We start from the raw sequence: 17,770 nt of genomic DNA on the forward strand, positions 1-17,770 counted from the left end.
AAATGTGCTTGCATTAATGTAAATGCAATTTTCTTTTCCATTCTTTTTTTTTAGTTACACTTGCTTGTTCATGTCAATCTTGTGTTAAATAACAACAAAAAGTTATGAGACATTAGAGAATATTCGATGTAAAATGTATATTTATTAAATTATTTATTTTAACATTGACAGAATCTTATATTGATAAACATTTATATTTATTTCCTTTTACAAAAGATCTAATTCACAGTTATATAATACTATTATGTTATGTTGAAAATATGCACAAGTCATGACCGCTCAGCGGTTTCTTTACTTCCGTGCATGACGTCACACTACTCTCCGCCCTACTATTTCGGTCCGGGCACTTTTACGTGACATGCAAACGTTTTAAAAACTTTTTTAATGTATGAAAAGAACTTGAACTGAGCGATTAGAAGACACTTTGAACAACACGTTCAACATTTTAAAAACAAAAAGACCCATATGACTTCCACCCTGACCGAATGTGTCCGGGCTACATGCGACGACGACGCTGATTGGCTGAACCGTTTCCCATGCCACTTTTTAAACTTCCGATTATCTTATCCATTTCAACATTTTCGCCTTGTAATTAGAACAGCTATGCGTTTGCTAATCCGTTTTAATCACTTGGGTGTTTATATTCCATTGTAAAGTTACAAGTGTGTAGTTTTAGTGAAACACGGTTCAGCCAATCAGCGGCGTCATCACATGGAGCCCGGAACACATTCAGTTGTGGAGTGGAAGTCACGTGTTTCTTCAGAAATGGCAGGCGGGCTGATGCTTGGGAAATTATTCTTTTAGTCTTTTTGTTAATATAAATGATTCATTTGTGGTAGAAAGTGTCCTTAAATGTTACAGTTCAAGTTCTGTCCAGTATTTGTTTTTTTTAAAAAAGGTTGGCGTTTTCTGCGTGTGACGTCATCGCGTACTATCAGAGGAACACACGGCCACTAGCTTTCATTCACGCTAAAGAGACCGAGCTGAGCACAACTTTTTAAAGGCTCTGAGGATCACCTGGACAAAGGTAAGGTCTGCAGGATTTGTAACATGTCGACATTAGTCATTTCCGAGTATCCGATGAGCAAACTAGCAACGTTTACACGCGTCTAAAAACACGATCTCGTAACCCCTTCTCTCTCTATTTTACATTTATTTCTATTTACCTGGAACGTTTTGAGATTTCTGTTTGACATGCATTGTTTTGTTTTCTATATTAAGATTGACATTAATACACTGAACTTAGATCAAAATTCCCACAGTACAAATACATTAAACTTTGCTCAAATATAGTTAAAAACCTGCTGAACCTGAATATATAGACCAGGGGTCTTCAAAGCGGTCCTCAAAGGGCCAGGTGGTGCAGGTTTTTGTTCCAACCCTGTAAACCCAATCGAAAGCAACTGTGTTGAGGAGTTGTTAAAAAACAATAAGTAGAGCCAAACATTAAACTATTATGGTTTTGTTGAAATAAATTAAAAATCTCGCACCTGCTCTTCTGTAATATCCTACTTTTTTAAAAAAAATATATTCCATAGATCTGTCACGATGGAGCGAGCGGTACCAGAGGAAGTGATGAAGAGCAGCGAGCTGCTGGATCATCTGGCTGAAGTGGCAAAAGACATGGCCCTAATAAAAGGGGTTTTAATGAGGGTCAAAGAATCTCCAAACGCATCTGAGGTGAGTCCGAAATAGATTTTTGCTGTTGACCAATGAGGCTTGTGTGTTTTGAGTCAATTTTTGAGTCAATTTGACAGCGGCAACGACTCGCACGTCCAGTACAACAATTATTTATTGAACAAACACACACATTAAACACATACTTGTGTTTCATACATAATGTTTATTGTACTTATACAGGGGATAAAAATGTTCTTGAATTACTAAACATAGTCCTGCTTCATAGTTTTACTCCATGAGGCTCCTGACTATGTAATACTATGACAATCATGGATAAATACTGCAATGACTCGCGATGTGGCTTCGTACTTTACCAACACTTTGGCAGATTTCTGAGTTTATGTACTAGTGATGGTCTGATGAAGCTTCATGAAGCAGTGTCATTATTTTCCATAGAGTCCACTAGATGGCGGTCTCTGCACTCTTTGTTTCGAACAACTGTTCTAATGAAACATCACATCATTTTTTAACTAATGGCGCCACCTACTGACCTCTAAACAACATGACACTGTTTCATGAAGCTTCGTCAGACCATCACTACTGTGTACATCATAATATCGGCTTGAGATCAGTTAGTACAGCCAAAATGAATACTTGTATAAGACGCACTTTTTGAGGAAATAACAATAAATGAAACTCTGAGATCTGCTATGTTGGCTTTAATTAAGCATTTGAAGGTGGTTTACAAGATTACATATTTTTTTTGTCGAACTGCTGGAAGAGATGAGGTTGGATGTGTTTCAATCGAGACAGATCCCTCTAGTGGTTATACAGCACAACTGCGGATAAAAAGGAGATCCAAAAATCGATCTAGTTACACGACGGTTGGAAGCATCGGTTACGCGTGTAAAAACGGTTGAATGCTTATAGAAAATGTTTCCTGAATAGTTGTAGTTTGAGTTTTGGCGACGCTACTCACTTGAATAAACACTCCAGCTGCTAGTTTTCCTTCCAAACCTACTGTATAATCTGTTTATTTTTCACGAGCATCTTTCTTTTCTCCCCCCGTTTAGTTGGTGTCGTACGCTCCCTTCACACTCTTCCCTACACCCTTTCCCAGAGCGGCGTACCAGCAGGCCGTGGCGGTCCAGCCGCTCTTCAACACCCTGATAGACAAGATCAGTCGAGATTCCGACTTCCTGCAGGAAGCCCTGGCGAGGTGAGGAACGAGCGATGTTTTCACCTGAAGGTATGTCTCGCTGTGTCTACATTTTCCTGACGAACGATGGTGTGTGTGTGTGCAGCACCGTCGCCGCCGACGACTTCACGGCGAGACTGTTCAAGATCCACCAACAGATCCTGAAGGAAGGAAGGTCTCAGGTGAGTTGGAGACTGGACAGGATTACACGCGAGGTCTTCTTCTAACTGTCCGTCCGTCGCCGCGACCTCAGACCGTCTTTTTAGGCATCAACCGGTCCGACTACATGTTGGACCAGAAGGAGGACGGATCCACGTCCGTGAAGCAGGTGGAGATCAACACTATTGCTGCTAGTTTCGGAGGTCTTTCAGCAACCACTCCGGATATCCATCGGTACGTTTGTCGATTAATGTGCGACTCAAACTTATGTCGTTATTTGTACGATGATTTTCCAGATGATCAAACTGATCACAAACTCAAAAACGTTAAAGTTCGAAGATTCATATGTGCAAAATATTCTTGATTTTCTTTTTCAGATCAGTTAATTTTCTTGACAAATTTAATGGGAGAAAAACAAAGACAGGAAGTGAAATGAAAGTGAAAGCCAAACTATATAAACACAGGAAGAATGACTCAGAGTGAAACTGTTTGCAGCTACATCATTGCTATCAAAATCCTTTACTTTCATTATTACTTTTTTTTTAAATTGAATTCAATATTTAAAGGTTATATTGAAAAGGTTGGAGGAAGAGTGGAAGAATTTGATTTAAAGTAATCCAGTTATTCCAAAAAAAGTTAATTTTTGGAATAACTGGATTTCTTTACCTTAGAGCGTACAATTTTATTTAAAATTCCTAGCTTTTTAAATTCCATATATTTCGGCCAATCACTTTGGCACTATTATACAAACATTTATTTTTTGAATTTAAAGTTAAACAATAATGAATTTTGACATTTTGTTTTTGAATTATTAGAATTAAAATATGTAACTCAAAAAAAAAAAAAAACTAATGAAATGCCACCAAAACAATTCAATATTTGCATGAATTATTTAATCAACATTTCTTTACATTTTAAATAATAATGAGCTTAAAAAAACAATGTTTCAAAAGAAGTTTTAACATTTTAAATTCAACTATTCAATATTATGATGGCACTGATATACTTCCTATTGTCAACAAGCTCCATTTTAAACGTATCTATATATTTATAATTGCCATTAATTCATCAGGGAGGAAAACGGTTTGAAAAATTAACCGTTAAAAGAATGAAGGGCAACCTTTCCAGTTTTCAGTGTCAAGAAAAAACACTTTTCCTAATGAATATTTGAATCTCCATGGCTGCGCAGACATGTTCTCCGGGTGGCCGGCAGAAACGAGGACAGTCAGAGAATCCTGGACAACAACCCGGCGAAGGGACTGGCCAAGGCCATCATCAAAGCCTGGGAGCTCTACGGATCAGAGAAGTAAACCATCAAAATGTGTTTGAGGCTCAAAAGATCTTCGATCTCTGAATTTGTTCTTCTTAATCTGTCACAATATCAACATGAATCTACTTTGATTTCAAGACGATTATCCAGAGTTTGACACAAGTACTAGTCAGACAAACGGTATATTACTGCGAGAATATTGCAGGTAGTTGGAGGCAATTAAGTGTTTTCACCATGTGACTTATTTCACTTTTAATCTCCCTTTAAAAACGAATGTTGACAAGAGTGAGTTCCGACTCACGGATGGTTGTCGTTTCAGGGCGATCGTCGTTTTCGTGGTCGAAGAGGAGCAGAGGAACATCTTCGACCACCGCTATGTGGAGAATGAAATTTGGGCGAAGTAAGAAACATTTATACTTCAGTCAGTATTATCGTTTTCCTTCCGCCACAATTTCCAAAAGGGATTTACCCCAATGGTTCAACATCGTTCTCACGATCCGTCCGTCTAAAGATTATTAAAGACTTTTATCTTCAATAAAGTGATATTTCTCGACAGAAACATTCGCACCATTAGAAGGAGATTTCGTGATGTACATAAAACGGGCGTCCTGGACGAGGATAAAAGACTCTTTGTGTAAGTGAAATATCGGAGTTTATTGATTTTTAAAAATATTCCATGAGTTAAATACAATTCTTATTTTATTTTTTTTTTAAAGTGAGGGCAAGGAGGTTGCTGTACTGTACTTCAGGAACGGATACGATCCACAACACTACACCTCTGAGAAGGTATGAGAGTGAATGAGTAACTGGTTTGTTGTTTGCTCCAGTAGGAGAACTCGCATTTCCCCGATCCCTTAAAACTCTGCATTGGCTGCCAGTTTCTTTCACAATGAAATTCTTTTTTTTCAAATGGTTGATTTGTTTCAGGACTGGGAGTGTCGGCTCATGATGGAGCGCGCTCGGGCGGTCAAGTGTCCAGATATCTGCAATCAACTGGTCGGCACCAAGAAGGTCCAGCAGGTTTTAGCCCAGCCTGGAGTTCTGGAGCGATTCTTCCCGGACCAGCCTCAAGCAGTGCAGCAAATAAGAGCCACGTTTGCCGGACTCTACACGCTGGACCAAGTGAGTCTGATCCCGGCTGTATACGTACTGTTATGTGCTGACTCGGGCTTTTGCTGGGATTTAGGGTCCAGAGGGTGACAAAGCAGTTCAGATGGCTCTGGAATCACCGGACCGCTTTGTTCTGAAGCCTCAGCGAGAGGGAGGAGGTTTGTCACAGGAGATATGTTGGCAAAAACAACAAGGACTAGTCATATTTTTAAGATGCATTTTATCTTTTCACAGGAAACAACATCTATGGCTCAGAGATCTGTGCGACGCTGAAGAACACCGACGACAGGAACGCCTACATTCTGATGGAGAAGCTCCGCCCGGCGCCGGTCGACAACTGCCTCCTAAGAAGAGACGCCCCCGTCAAGATAAGCAGCTGCGTCAGCGAGTTGGGAGTTTTCGGAGTTTACGTCAGGTGAGTTGATTTATGAGAAACTGCAGCCAAATGGTAAAAATCATCTCGGAATGCTGCTATCTTTTATAATCCTGTCCAAAACTATGGGAGGATATCAGTGCCATGTCTTTTCTTTTACGTTTTTAATTCAAAATTGAAATGTTGTAATAATATTTCATTGAATTTAAAAAAAATTGAATTACATTTTTCTACTCGTAGAGTAAAATCAAGAAATTAATTTTCTAAATTCCCAATTTTGGTATTTGTAGTCTTTTAAATTCATATTATATATAGTCGAACACACCAACACAACATTTGTACATTGATGATGAATTTCAAGGACTAAGAATTAAATAAAATAATAATAAAAACATTTAGAAAATGTATTATGAATGGTTGGAATTTGAATATCAAACTCTTATCATTCATTTTTAAAGTCAATTACTAAACTTTGTGTAATTTTAGGGTCAAGGTGACCTGAAGGCCCATGAGAAAATGTGTTTGTGGTATCCCTTGTGTTGTCGTAGGGTGAACGTGACCAACCTTCTCCGCTGCATATGTATTTCTGGAAGCCAATGGGTCACTTTGACCCAGAGATAAGAAAATACATTTCAATATAAAACATTAAATTAAAATGCTAAAAGATAATTAAAAGCAACAACATTTCAATAATAATAATGAATATTCTTGTGGCACTGATGTCCTTTCAAACAAAAAGAACCTATTTTGTACTTTGAAAGTCTTTGTGTCGTCGCAGGAAAGACGACGACATGGTGATGAACGAGTTCGCTGGACATCTGCTCAGAACCAAAAGCACCGAGCACCAGGATGGCGGCGTCGCTGCTGGAGTAGCGGTTCTGGACAATCCTCTTCTGTTCTGATTCCTGCTCCAAAACCAAAGTCTCCTCGTGAAGCTTTATTGAACTTGAGATTGGTTTTAAATTTTGATTTATTTTGAGGGATTAAGTAGCATTCCACTTGTTTTTAAGAACATTTTTAATTCTTGACACATTCCATGGGAATAATGGATAATTATTGAATATTATGGAATAAGTAAGTAAGTAATGGTTATTTTTAAAGCGCCTTTCTAGACCAGGGTCACAAAGCGCTTAAACAATCAAAAACAATACACAGTTAAAACTATATACTATAAAAGGCTGACCATGAATTGCTCTGAAAGTAAGAACCAGAAAAATGGATCCTGAAAGAAACTGACAGCCAGTGAAGAGATTTAATGATCGGTGAAATGTGAGTTCTTCTACTAGAGCAGCAATCTAAATGAATTATTTAAAAAAGCATCTTAAATCTTTAATGAAATTCGGGGAATCTTTATTTCTCAAATACAAGTTGACCACTAACAGGACCACAAACCACTGGTGAGCCAGGTTAGTTTTCACTGTTGTTAGCAAAGCAACTCGGATGAAATGATCCTCATACCTTAACTGGTTATTACAGGAATAACTGTTTCCCTTGATGGTTATTAGTCTGTTTCCATAGCGATATATATTACACTTGCCTGCATAGATGATGTTCTGGTGACACTTTTAAGCAAAAATAATTGGAGAAATAAAACCTGGAAGTTGAGCTGGTTTGTTTCCGTGCAATAAATATATATTATTCAAATCCAGAATAAGTTGCTTCACCTGACTTTTATATTTTTGTGACACACGAGTGACCTTTTTTTTTTAAGGTGGCTTTCATTGTATGTAACCTGGTGCCTGAACTTTTCTAAGCTGTTTTTTCACTGGTATCTCTTGAGTTAATTAATAAAAACATTTCATTATAATCAGCCTTCGTTTATTTAACAAACAAAAACGAGTATAATGATTGTATTTTGTGTTTTATAGAGTTATATCTAATAAACTCCTTGGCAGAGGTATGCAATGTACATTTTACAGTTGTTGTTTTTTTTTTTAATTGAGTGGAAATGTCAGACTGAAACCATTCGTAAATAACAGTTGTTTGTAGAAAGCTATTATTTAAAATGTTATATATATTATGATAATATATGTATAACGAGTATCATTGGTGTGTAGAAAAACTATTGACCGCAATGACTTATATCAGACAGCAGGTGGCAGTAGCGCTATTCGGCTACTAAAAAACAAAGAATTCTGCGCAAAGAATACATTTTTGAGGTCACGCGCATGTCTACAGATCTTAAAGCAGAGTCAATAGTTATTATATATATATATATTTTTTTATCAGGTTGATGCCAAACTTTCCAAGACGTTAAAGGGTAATTCTAAAAGTCTCATCTTTCTTTAAATACTAAACAGAATATTTTCTTTAATAATTCTATTATTTTTCAATCAATCACAATCATTAGCATCATTATTATCCCTAAAGTCTAATAAATACATTTTTTTATTATTTTATATTGAGTCCATGCTCCATGATTTAAAAAACGACCACCAGGTGGCGGTAAATGCAAATTAATCTTTGGGCAGAGCGAGTTCATCTCAGGTCATGGAAGTAAAAAATCTAAATTACAAAATCCACGTGTAAAGAAACAACGCAGGAAATAACACATTTGACTAGAATTAAACAAATAGTTGCAGTTGCAACACGTTCAACAAAATTCTTCTTTTTCACTGTATTAAAGAGAATAAAGTATATATAAATGAAAAAAAAAATCAACGTTAAATTGTGTTGAATTCAGACTGCTGAATTTATCTAAAACCCTTAATTCTTAACTCCTTTTTTATTTGTCAACATTGATTTCAACGTCATTTTGATGGTTTCCAGTCTGGGTCAAGGGTCACGGAAGACATGTGGCATAGTTTATACAAGTAACTAAACCAACTGTGAGAGGTATTTTAAAAGAGAGAAGCAGCCTTGTCTGGTCGTAGATCCTTCTTCAATTATCTGATGATCGTGAGATTGTAAAGCAGCTTTATCTGTTTATTTGTGCTTGGAATTAAATAATAATAATAAATAAAAAACATTTTCTAAATATTAAATAAGAAATATATCCCAAATTTCTCTTTTTCTTTTTGCAAGAATCACCCCCAAGTCAAAAGCTAATCATTTAAATTCAAGAAAATCGTTTTCAATAAATAAATACACTTTTATTTTCATAGTTAAATGATTCTGTTTTAAACCAATTATATTTAAGGACCAACCTTCATATATAAACGGTAAAATAAATCATGTAGTTTTCATGTTTTGCTCATTTTCAATAGATTACATGTTTTTTGTTTTTATTTACTAAACTTGACTGAAAGTGTCACAAGCTAATATTTCAAAACAAAAAATGGACAAAATACAACATAAAATATACAAATTATATTTTTCTGTGAATTGGAAAACCACTTCTATAGATGATGAACATATTCTTACACGTTTAAAAAAAAAAACTTATTAGAAATGAATGCAAGTGTCGTCTCCGGCCCGTTCACATAAAGTAATTAGGAAACGGTGGTTTCAAAACAAAAGCCTCGTTACTGAACATGTTACATAGTGCTGAGCGAGTCATGTGACCATAAATCCAGCGTGACAGTGAAGTCAAACGAGGATCATGTGCTGCAGTCAAACCAGGACGGCGTCAGCTGATCCCAGGGCTCCTCTGGGTTCTGACACGAGTTCCACTGTTGCTAGTCTTATGCACGCGCTCACGTTTCAAGCTGCAGCCGCGACCGTCACACAAGCCTGCCAACCTCTCTCTCTCTCTCTCTCCCTCTCCTGGCCACTGGATTAGGGCGAGCGGCTGAAGGGCCCGGGTCAGGATGTGGGTCAGGATGTGGGTCAGGGCAGGATGGAAGTGGGTCACTGTCACCGCGCTCTCTAGCCCCGTGGAGCAGGATCTTAAGTCTCTTTTTCTGTCCCTGAACCAGGATCGCGACGGATGACGTCACCGCTCTATTAGCAACAACATCAACTTCCTGTTTGTTCGCTCGTGTAAATAAACAACTGACATGCTTTGAACTCGTGGAAACAACGGGTCAAGATTCCACGTGTTGCCCAAATTTTGTTTTGACTCGGAGCGTTTACAGGAATCACCAGCCAGGCTTCAGTGAAATCGAAACTTATCCCAGTTTGTCTCCAGTGCTCGGCAAACCCTCCTGTGATTGGACGAGAGCCAAGCTTTGAGTGACAGCAGTTAGAGAACCTTACACCGGATCAATGTCAGCGCGACCTTCAACCCCGTTTATGGTCACTTCCTGTGTCGGCTGATAGTGCTCTTGGATTACATGGTTTTATAGTCAACGATCACTCTTGGATGCACACACACACACACCTAAACACACACACACACACACACACACACCCACATCTAAACACACATTCACACACACATAAACACACATTCACACACACACATAAACACAAACTCTCACGCACGCACACACAAACCTAAACTCATGCACACACCCACACACACACACACACATCTACACACACCTAAACTCATGCACACACACACATCTACACACTCTCTCACATGCAAACACACCTACACATAAACCTAAACTCTCTCACACACGCAAACACACACACACCTACACATAAACCTAAACTCTCTCACACACACGCAAACACACACACACCTACACATAAACCTAAACTCTCTCTCACACACACACACACACACGCAAACACACACACACACTTAAGAAACATAACCACACATAGACATACACACAGGCTCACAGAGACACACACAGACACGCACGCATACACAGACAAATAAAACACACATAGACTGACAGACACACATCCACACAGGCAAACAGACAAATACACACATGGACACACACACACCTACACACTCCAAACAGTGAATCACATGGTCGTCAGATAAACTTCAGGTACACAGTGAGGTGACCTTGGGTTGAGGCAGTAAAGTCAAGATAAAGTTCAAACATTTCTTCAGCAAAACTAATATCAAACAAATGAACAAATGAAGCAGAACATCAGTGTCACGTTTCTCTCTCGATGCAGAGTTTCCTCTAGAAAAAAAAGTCAGGAGTCCTTGAGCAAGGCATGGAGTGACGGTGGCGTGGAAGTCATAAAAGAACATTCCTCCTCGTGACACACACACAAACACACACAACTGAGGAAACCTTGTTCTAAAATAAGCTGCAGGAAAAGTGATGGAGCCTGTTTTAGAAACATTCACATGTTTCCTCTGCTTTAGTGAACAATGTGCATCAGTGAGGAAACAGTCGGAGATATTCTGGTGTTGATGGACAATAACGTTGATGACAGCAGCGTCAGCGTCACCTTTCACCTCAGCCTACGCAAGAAAGTATTCTGACTAACATCCCAGAATTCTGTGCAGTTCTGACTTTAATTCAGTTCACAATTTAAATGAGAACTCTAGATTAAATTATGACTTTTAAGTCTCACTTTAAGGTGGAAATCATAAAATACAAGTTATTATTCTGGGATTGAAGTGAGAAATCTGACTTTAAAGTTGGAAATTCTGAGATCAAGTTAAAAATTCAGGCTAAAAGTGAAAATTCTGAGCTTAAAATCTAACATTTAAGTCTTAAAGATTAAAAATCTGAATTCTGAGTTAAATCCCAGAATTCTATAGAGTTCTTACTTTAATATCAGAATTTACACTTTAAAATGAGAACTTTTAAATTAAATTCCGATTTCTAAGTTTAATTTTAAAGTGAAAATCATGAGATTAAAGGCACAATTCTGAGATCAAAGTAAACATTCTGACCTAAATCCCAGAATTCTGTAATGTTCTCACTTTAATCGCAGAATTCAAGTTCAAGTCCAAGTTATTTTATTGTCAAATATACATGCATCACACTTTAAATGAGAATTCTTGGATTTATTTCTGACATTAAAATGTCACTTTAAAGTACAAATCGTGAGACTTTTAAAGTTTGAAAAATCTAAAATCAAAGTAAAAATTTACACCTAAAGAATTCTAAGACTAAATTTTGACTATAAAGTCCTACTTATAAATTCTGACTTTACTCCCAGAATTGACACTTAAGAATTTAATCTCAAATCGTTCAAATTCTAATTTTAAACATTTTAATTCGCAAATTAAAGTCTAATTTAATTCTCACATTAAAATACTTAAAAGTCTGAGCTCTAATCCTCTTCCGTAGAATTTAATATCTCAAGTACTATAATTACACCATTAACTAAATAACACAAAATGTATTTTCGGAAAATACCAACTGGTCACATGACGCAAACTAACTTAGTCCGGTTCAAAGAGTTCTTTTAAAAAAGCTTGATGTCGCAATTTTGTGACTTTTGTCGTGTTTGTTGCAAAGTAGGAGTTTCAAGATTGTTCAAAAAATGTGGTGCAACAACGACAGAAAAACATTTAGTATTGAGATTCAAAAGGACTGGATAGGGAGGCAGCCAAGAAGCTTGTCAGCAAGGGATAAAACCCAGGATATTATTGTTTGTGTTGAGTTGATCTCAACGTGTGTCAACTCAAGCGGTGAAACAAATTCCCAGCAAATAAAAAACGTGGCGTTGGAAAAGATCACTGTGTGAAAGGTCGAGGTGTGTGTGTAACGACAACAACACAACAGTTGTGAGTCAGTGGGCGGGTACACATCCGCCGGTCCATCATGAAGGGTCAATGAGTGAGTGACACAACACAACCCTCCTCTTGAGAAACGCAGCCGCCGCCCCCGGTGGCGAGCAAACGCTCCGGCGTTTCCACATCACGCCGCTTTATTGGCCCTGACAGGAATGAGGAAGTGAGCGAGGACGAGGCTTTACGGGAAACCAGCGAGCGGGAGAGGGAGGGGCGAGTGGGAAGAGAGGGGGAGGGATGGAGGGAGGGAGCAAATATTTGTTAAGACAAGGAAGCCTTTTTTTTATTGACATTTGATTATCACATCTTCTTCTGTGGTATTTGTCCTTAACAGGAATGTTGAGACACACTGATCCAGGACAACAAACACTGTGAGATGATATTAGTGTGCGTCAACACAAACACACTCCAGACTAAAATCTATATTTTATCGTTTAAGCTTCGGAACGGTCGTTTTTTGTTTTTTTTTTAGGTTGATTTTTAGCAAAGATTATTTTTGTTTTCTCAAAAAATTCCCTCTGTGTCAATGTAAGACGAGCTTTGTTCGCCGGAGAACAAACGTTTGTGTGTTTTTAATGAAAGCCTGAAATTTGACCCTTGGCTGTGGTTTGAGCCGTTTTAGTGCTTTTTTAAAAAAAAAAAAAGGTTCCCATAAGACCAGTTTTATCTATAAAACAAGTTTATATTCTATCTTGGTTATTAATATACATTTTTAGCAGTGTTAAAAAAAAACTTATTTCAGGTGTTTTTCCTACTTAGTAATTGTGTGTTTTTTGGGTGACATTTGATCAGTTTTACCTTCTGCAAAACTCTGAGTGGTTCTCTTGTGGAAGGTTGTGGGTTCAATCCCAGCTCAGGATATGATTTTTGTCATCCCTGAGCAAGACACTTTAAAAAAAAAATCAGAATCATAAAAAAGTTAATTCTGCTTTTAAAAAGTTCACCTTCATGGTTGACATTTTAATTCAGGGCAGAGATTGAGTTGATGTGAAATATTTGACAACAACACGATGAGTCAGCAAAAAAAAGAACGCGGCACACCCGTGACATTTGCGGGAAAACCTGATGAAGTATCGGGCCCTAGAATGTGAGAATGATACACAGTCGACATGAACACAAAACTTTTAATAACAGGTTTTTTTGGGGGGAAATAGCAACAAAAAAACTCTTTGTACATTCGACCATTTTCGGTCATTTATTTATAAATATTTTTGTTTTTATGTTTGACCATAAAGAATTAATCAAAGGTTTAACTCTGAGGCTACTTTTAAAAAAGTTATCCAATAATCTGAGGAGAAGTCAACAACAGGATGTTTTAGTCAGCAGGTGATTTGAACTTTTTCCACGTCTCACAGCACGACTAATGGTTCATTCCAAACGCATACGTGTTCACTTCCTGTCACATGACAGTCAAGTACACAAATGGACAAGTAACATTCATAAAGATAAAGAAATTATTTTAAATATAATATGAACAGAATCACAAAGAACATATTTTCTCTTCAATTAAACAATAAATAAAAAAAACACACAAATCTTTAAAACACGTGAAACAAAGACAACAAAAGAAGGATCTGACGTCACAGACACGAACCAGGAAGTATAAGTAGCTGCAGCTGAGCTGATTGGTTGATTGGTTCCAGCTGAGTTAATTAACCTGTCAATGGAGACACAGGGATTTGTAAATAAAGTAAAATAAAAGTAAATTACAAATAAATAAAATACAACACACTTCCATAAAATACAGTGAAAAATAAAAAAAACAATACACTACATTACAATAAAACAAAAACAAACAAACAAAAAAAATATATATATATATAATGTAAAATAAATAAAAAATATTGTACAATACACTAAAATTAAATGAAATAAAAATAAATATAATACAATGCAATACAATGCATTAAAATTAAAATATAAAATATATTAATATAATACACAACAATCAAATAGGATAAATGACACTGCACAAAACTACAATAATATAATGTAAATACTATACAATACATACAATTAAATAAAATAAATAAAAATATAATATATAATACATTAAAATATAAAATATAAAATATATAGTACAAAAATAAAATAAAAACAATACACTACAATTTAATGAAATAATAAATAGAGGAAATACAACACAATAAAAATAGAATATCATACACTACAATAGAAATAAATAAATAAATTGAATAAAATAAGATAAAAATGTAGAAAAAAAAGTATAATAAACAACAATTAAATGGAATAATGTGAATAAAAATGAAAAAAAAACAAAAAACACAACGCTTCTCTAAAATAAAAACAACAAGAAATAGAGTACAATACAATACAAACAAATCAAATAAATATATATTATACATCACAATAAAATAAAAAATACCATACAATTGAATATATATATATATATATATACAGTATATATATTTTTTTATATATACATACAAATACAATGCAAGTAATATAATATAATATATACATAATATTAATATAAAATATATATAATACAGTACAATACAGTACAATAATCAACACAGGGATGGTGCGACTTATGTTTAATCGCTGCTTCATCCCAGTGAGTGAGATCGATGTCCTTCATTTCCTCGGAAGCACTTCAGCAGGTTTCCTGTCTTGGCCGTCACTTACGACTCCATCCGTCTTCTCAGCTGTATAAATAAACCATTAACGTTTGCTCTCAGTCCAAATCCTCTCCTCCTGCTTCTTCCTCCGTCTTCTCATAACCTTTGGGATTCCACCGTGAGACGCCCTCCTCTCCCACAGCCTATGGGCTGCTCGGGGGATCAGTGTGAGAGTCAGGGTCACCCCAGTCTCAGACCAGCTACTCCCACTACCTTGGAAACCCGACAGGCATCCTGGAGACAAACAAGTTTCCCTGCGCTGAGCTCCTGGACTCCCACAGAGTCCCAGACGAGCCGGTGGGAAAAGAAATCTTTCAAATAGTTTTCACGAAAGAGAAAATCGGATTTGGTTTAAGGGTCCACAACACATGTATCAGAGTCCGGGGGCCACGTTGTTAACTGTTGCCTTTTTAATATAAATAAAGTCACACAGTAGGTATTTTTACTTGAATCAAAAGGAGGAGATTGTGTTAAAAACATTCAAACACTTTACTACCCTAGACTATACTACACTACACTAAGATAAAATAAAATTACAAAATGCAATACAACACTTTACACTACACTTACTACACTACACTACACTATACTTACAACACTAAGATCAAATAAAATACTATTCAATACAACACTATACACTACATTACACTTACTACACTACACTGAGATAAAATACTATATAATAGACTAAGAAAACATAAATAAACAATAAAATGAAACACTATACAAAACACTTAGATAAAATGAAAAAAAAATACAATTCAATACAACACTAAAATAAAATAAAAATAAACATACAATAAACTTACAATAAGCTAAGATAAAATACTATACAATGTACTTAGATAAGATAAAATAAAATAAAAATGAAATAAAATAAACATACAATACACTAAGATAAAACACTAAACCATACACTTCGATAAAATAAAATAAACATACAATACACTAAGATAAAACACTAAACCATACACTTCGATAAAATAAAATAATATAAACATAAAATACACTAAGATAAAACACTAAACCATACACTTAGATAAAATAAAATAAACATACAATACACTAAGATAAAACACTAAACTATACACTTAGATAAAACAAAAATAAACATGCAACAAACTAAAGTAAACACTATAGAAAACACTCAGATAAAATACACTTAGTACACTATACTACACCTAAATACAAAAATATAAATAACACTATAAATAACAATTAATGAGAAAAAAGATGTAGCACAAACCCTGATAAATGTAAAATAGATTCAGCGAGAATGAAATGACAATATCGAAATCAAACTCCTACTTCCTGTTACGTAAACATACATTTTGTGTTGCCAAAAGATTGAAGAAGTGATTGCTGTGGTGGACAAATCAAGACACCCTCCCGTCAATAACAACGAAAGGGGTAAGTTAAGTGAATTGAATCATAGCAATGTTTTCCTTATCTTAAGGTTATCTTGATAAAGTGATGCTTCAAATATAACAGTTATAAACTCTGAAACGGAAGGTATCGCCTCAAAGTTATTTGTGCGTGCCTGAGAAAATATTTGGAATAGATGTAATCTGTCCGTGCAGTCGCTTCATCTGGAAGAATTCCGGGTGATTCGTGTCCAAACTCGCTTGTTATTGAGGTGCAACATGCCGAGGACCACCGTGGGATTTACCAGAAAACCTGTTGAAACCGTCGAGGCGGGGCGGACGATCCCTCTCTTTCATCATCCCTCGTGAGTCACTGAATCAAAAGATCTTTCCCTCTCACTAACCAAGACGAGCAGACGTTAGCACAGAAACACATTCCAAGAATAATGAGGCTCTGCCACCATTTTTATTTCACTAGCTCAACAAATCCACTGAGAAGATACATGTTCAGGTTGAGATGTTTTTATTCCGACCAGAACAAATGGAATCTATGATCTATGAAAGTTGTTATGTGTGGAAAAACAGAGCAATTTGAGGTCAGATCACCCGGGGTCGTCGTCATAATCCTCCTGACGTCCCACGAGTCTGACATTTATGGTTGAACACTTGAACTTTCAAAATAAGCTGGAACAAATGAGACTCGTGCAGGAAGTCCTGGTATCGCGGGTATCTTGGTCTTGTTCACGAGTGAGGTGTAAATGGAAACAAAGATGGACGGTTTGGATAAGAGCAGCGTCTTCAGTCATGAGGTCTCTATCTTTCCATGAGGTGAAGGAAGAGCTGAGCACGAGAAATAGTTTCCATCTACGTTCATCTGTGCCCCCTTACTATCAGCTATGTTCCTACTATCATCTATTTTCCTCCTTTAACCTATGTTCCTGGATCTCTCATCGATGTACCTACTATCATCTATATTCCTACTCCTATATATGTTCCAACTATCATCTATGCTTCTAACTATCATCTACAGTATATTCCAACTATCATCTATGTTCCAACTATCATCTACAGTATATTCCAACTATCATCCATGTTCCAACTATCATCTACAATATGTTCCAACTATCATCTATGTTCCAACTACCATCTACAGTATATATGAACTATCATCTATGTTCCAACTATCATCTATGCTTCTAACTATCATCTACAGTATATTCCAACTATCATCTATGTTCCAACTATCATCTACAGTATATTTCAACTATCATCCATGTTCCAACTATCATCTACAATATGTTCCAACTATCATCTATGTTCCAACTACCATCTACAGTATATTCCAACTATCATCTATGTTCCAACTATCATCTACAGTATATTCCAACTATCATCCATGTTCCAACTATCATCTACAATATGTTCCAACTATCATCTATGTTCCAACGACCATCTACAGTATATTCTAACTATCATCTATGTTCCAACTA

General features: G+C 36.2%; 1 protein-coding gene across 1 annotated transcript; it reads left to right on the plus strand.

Annotated features, from left to right (window-relative positions):
- The first annotated feature begins 920 nt into the window (after positions 1–920).
- On the plus strand, positions 921–7,638 carry gss (glutathione synthetase). Its single transcript, XM_087782100.1, has 13 exons — positions 921–1,027; positions 1,539–1,680; positions 2,694–2,839; positions 2,925–3,000; positions 3,072–3,211; positions 4,167–4,283; positions 4,567–4,647; positions 4,804–4,881; positions 4,964–5,033; positions 5,175–5,369; positions 5,434–5,515; positions 5,592–5,772; positions 6,509–7,638. The coding sequence occupies exons 2-13, from the start codon at positions 1,549–1,551 to the stop codon at positions 6,630–6,632; spliced, it is 1,422 nt and encodes a 473-aa protein (XP_087638226.1). The 5' UTR covers positions 921–1,027; positions 1,539–1,548; the 3' UTR covers positions 6,633–7,638.
- Positions 7,639–17,770: the final 10,132 nt, after the last annotated feature.

Source organism: Callionymus lyra, chromosome 19 (genome assembly GCF_982586985.1).
Source record: "Callionymus lyra chromosome 19, fCalLyr1.hap1.1, whole genome shotgun sequence".
NCBI lineage: Eukaryota > Metazoa > Chordata > Actinopteri > Syngnathiformes > Callionymidae > Callionymus > Callionymus lyra.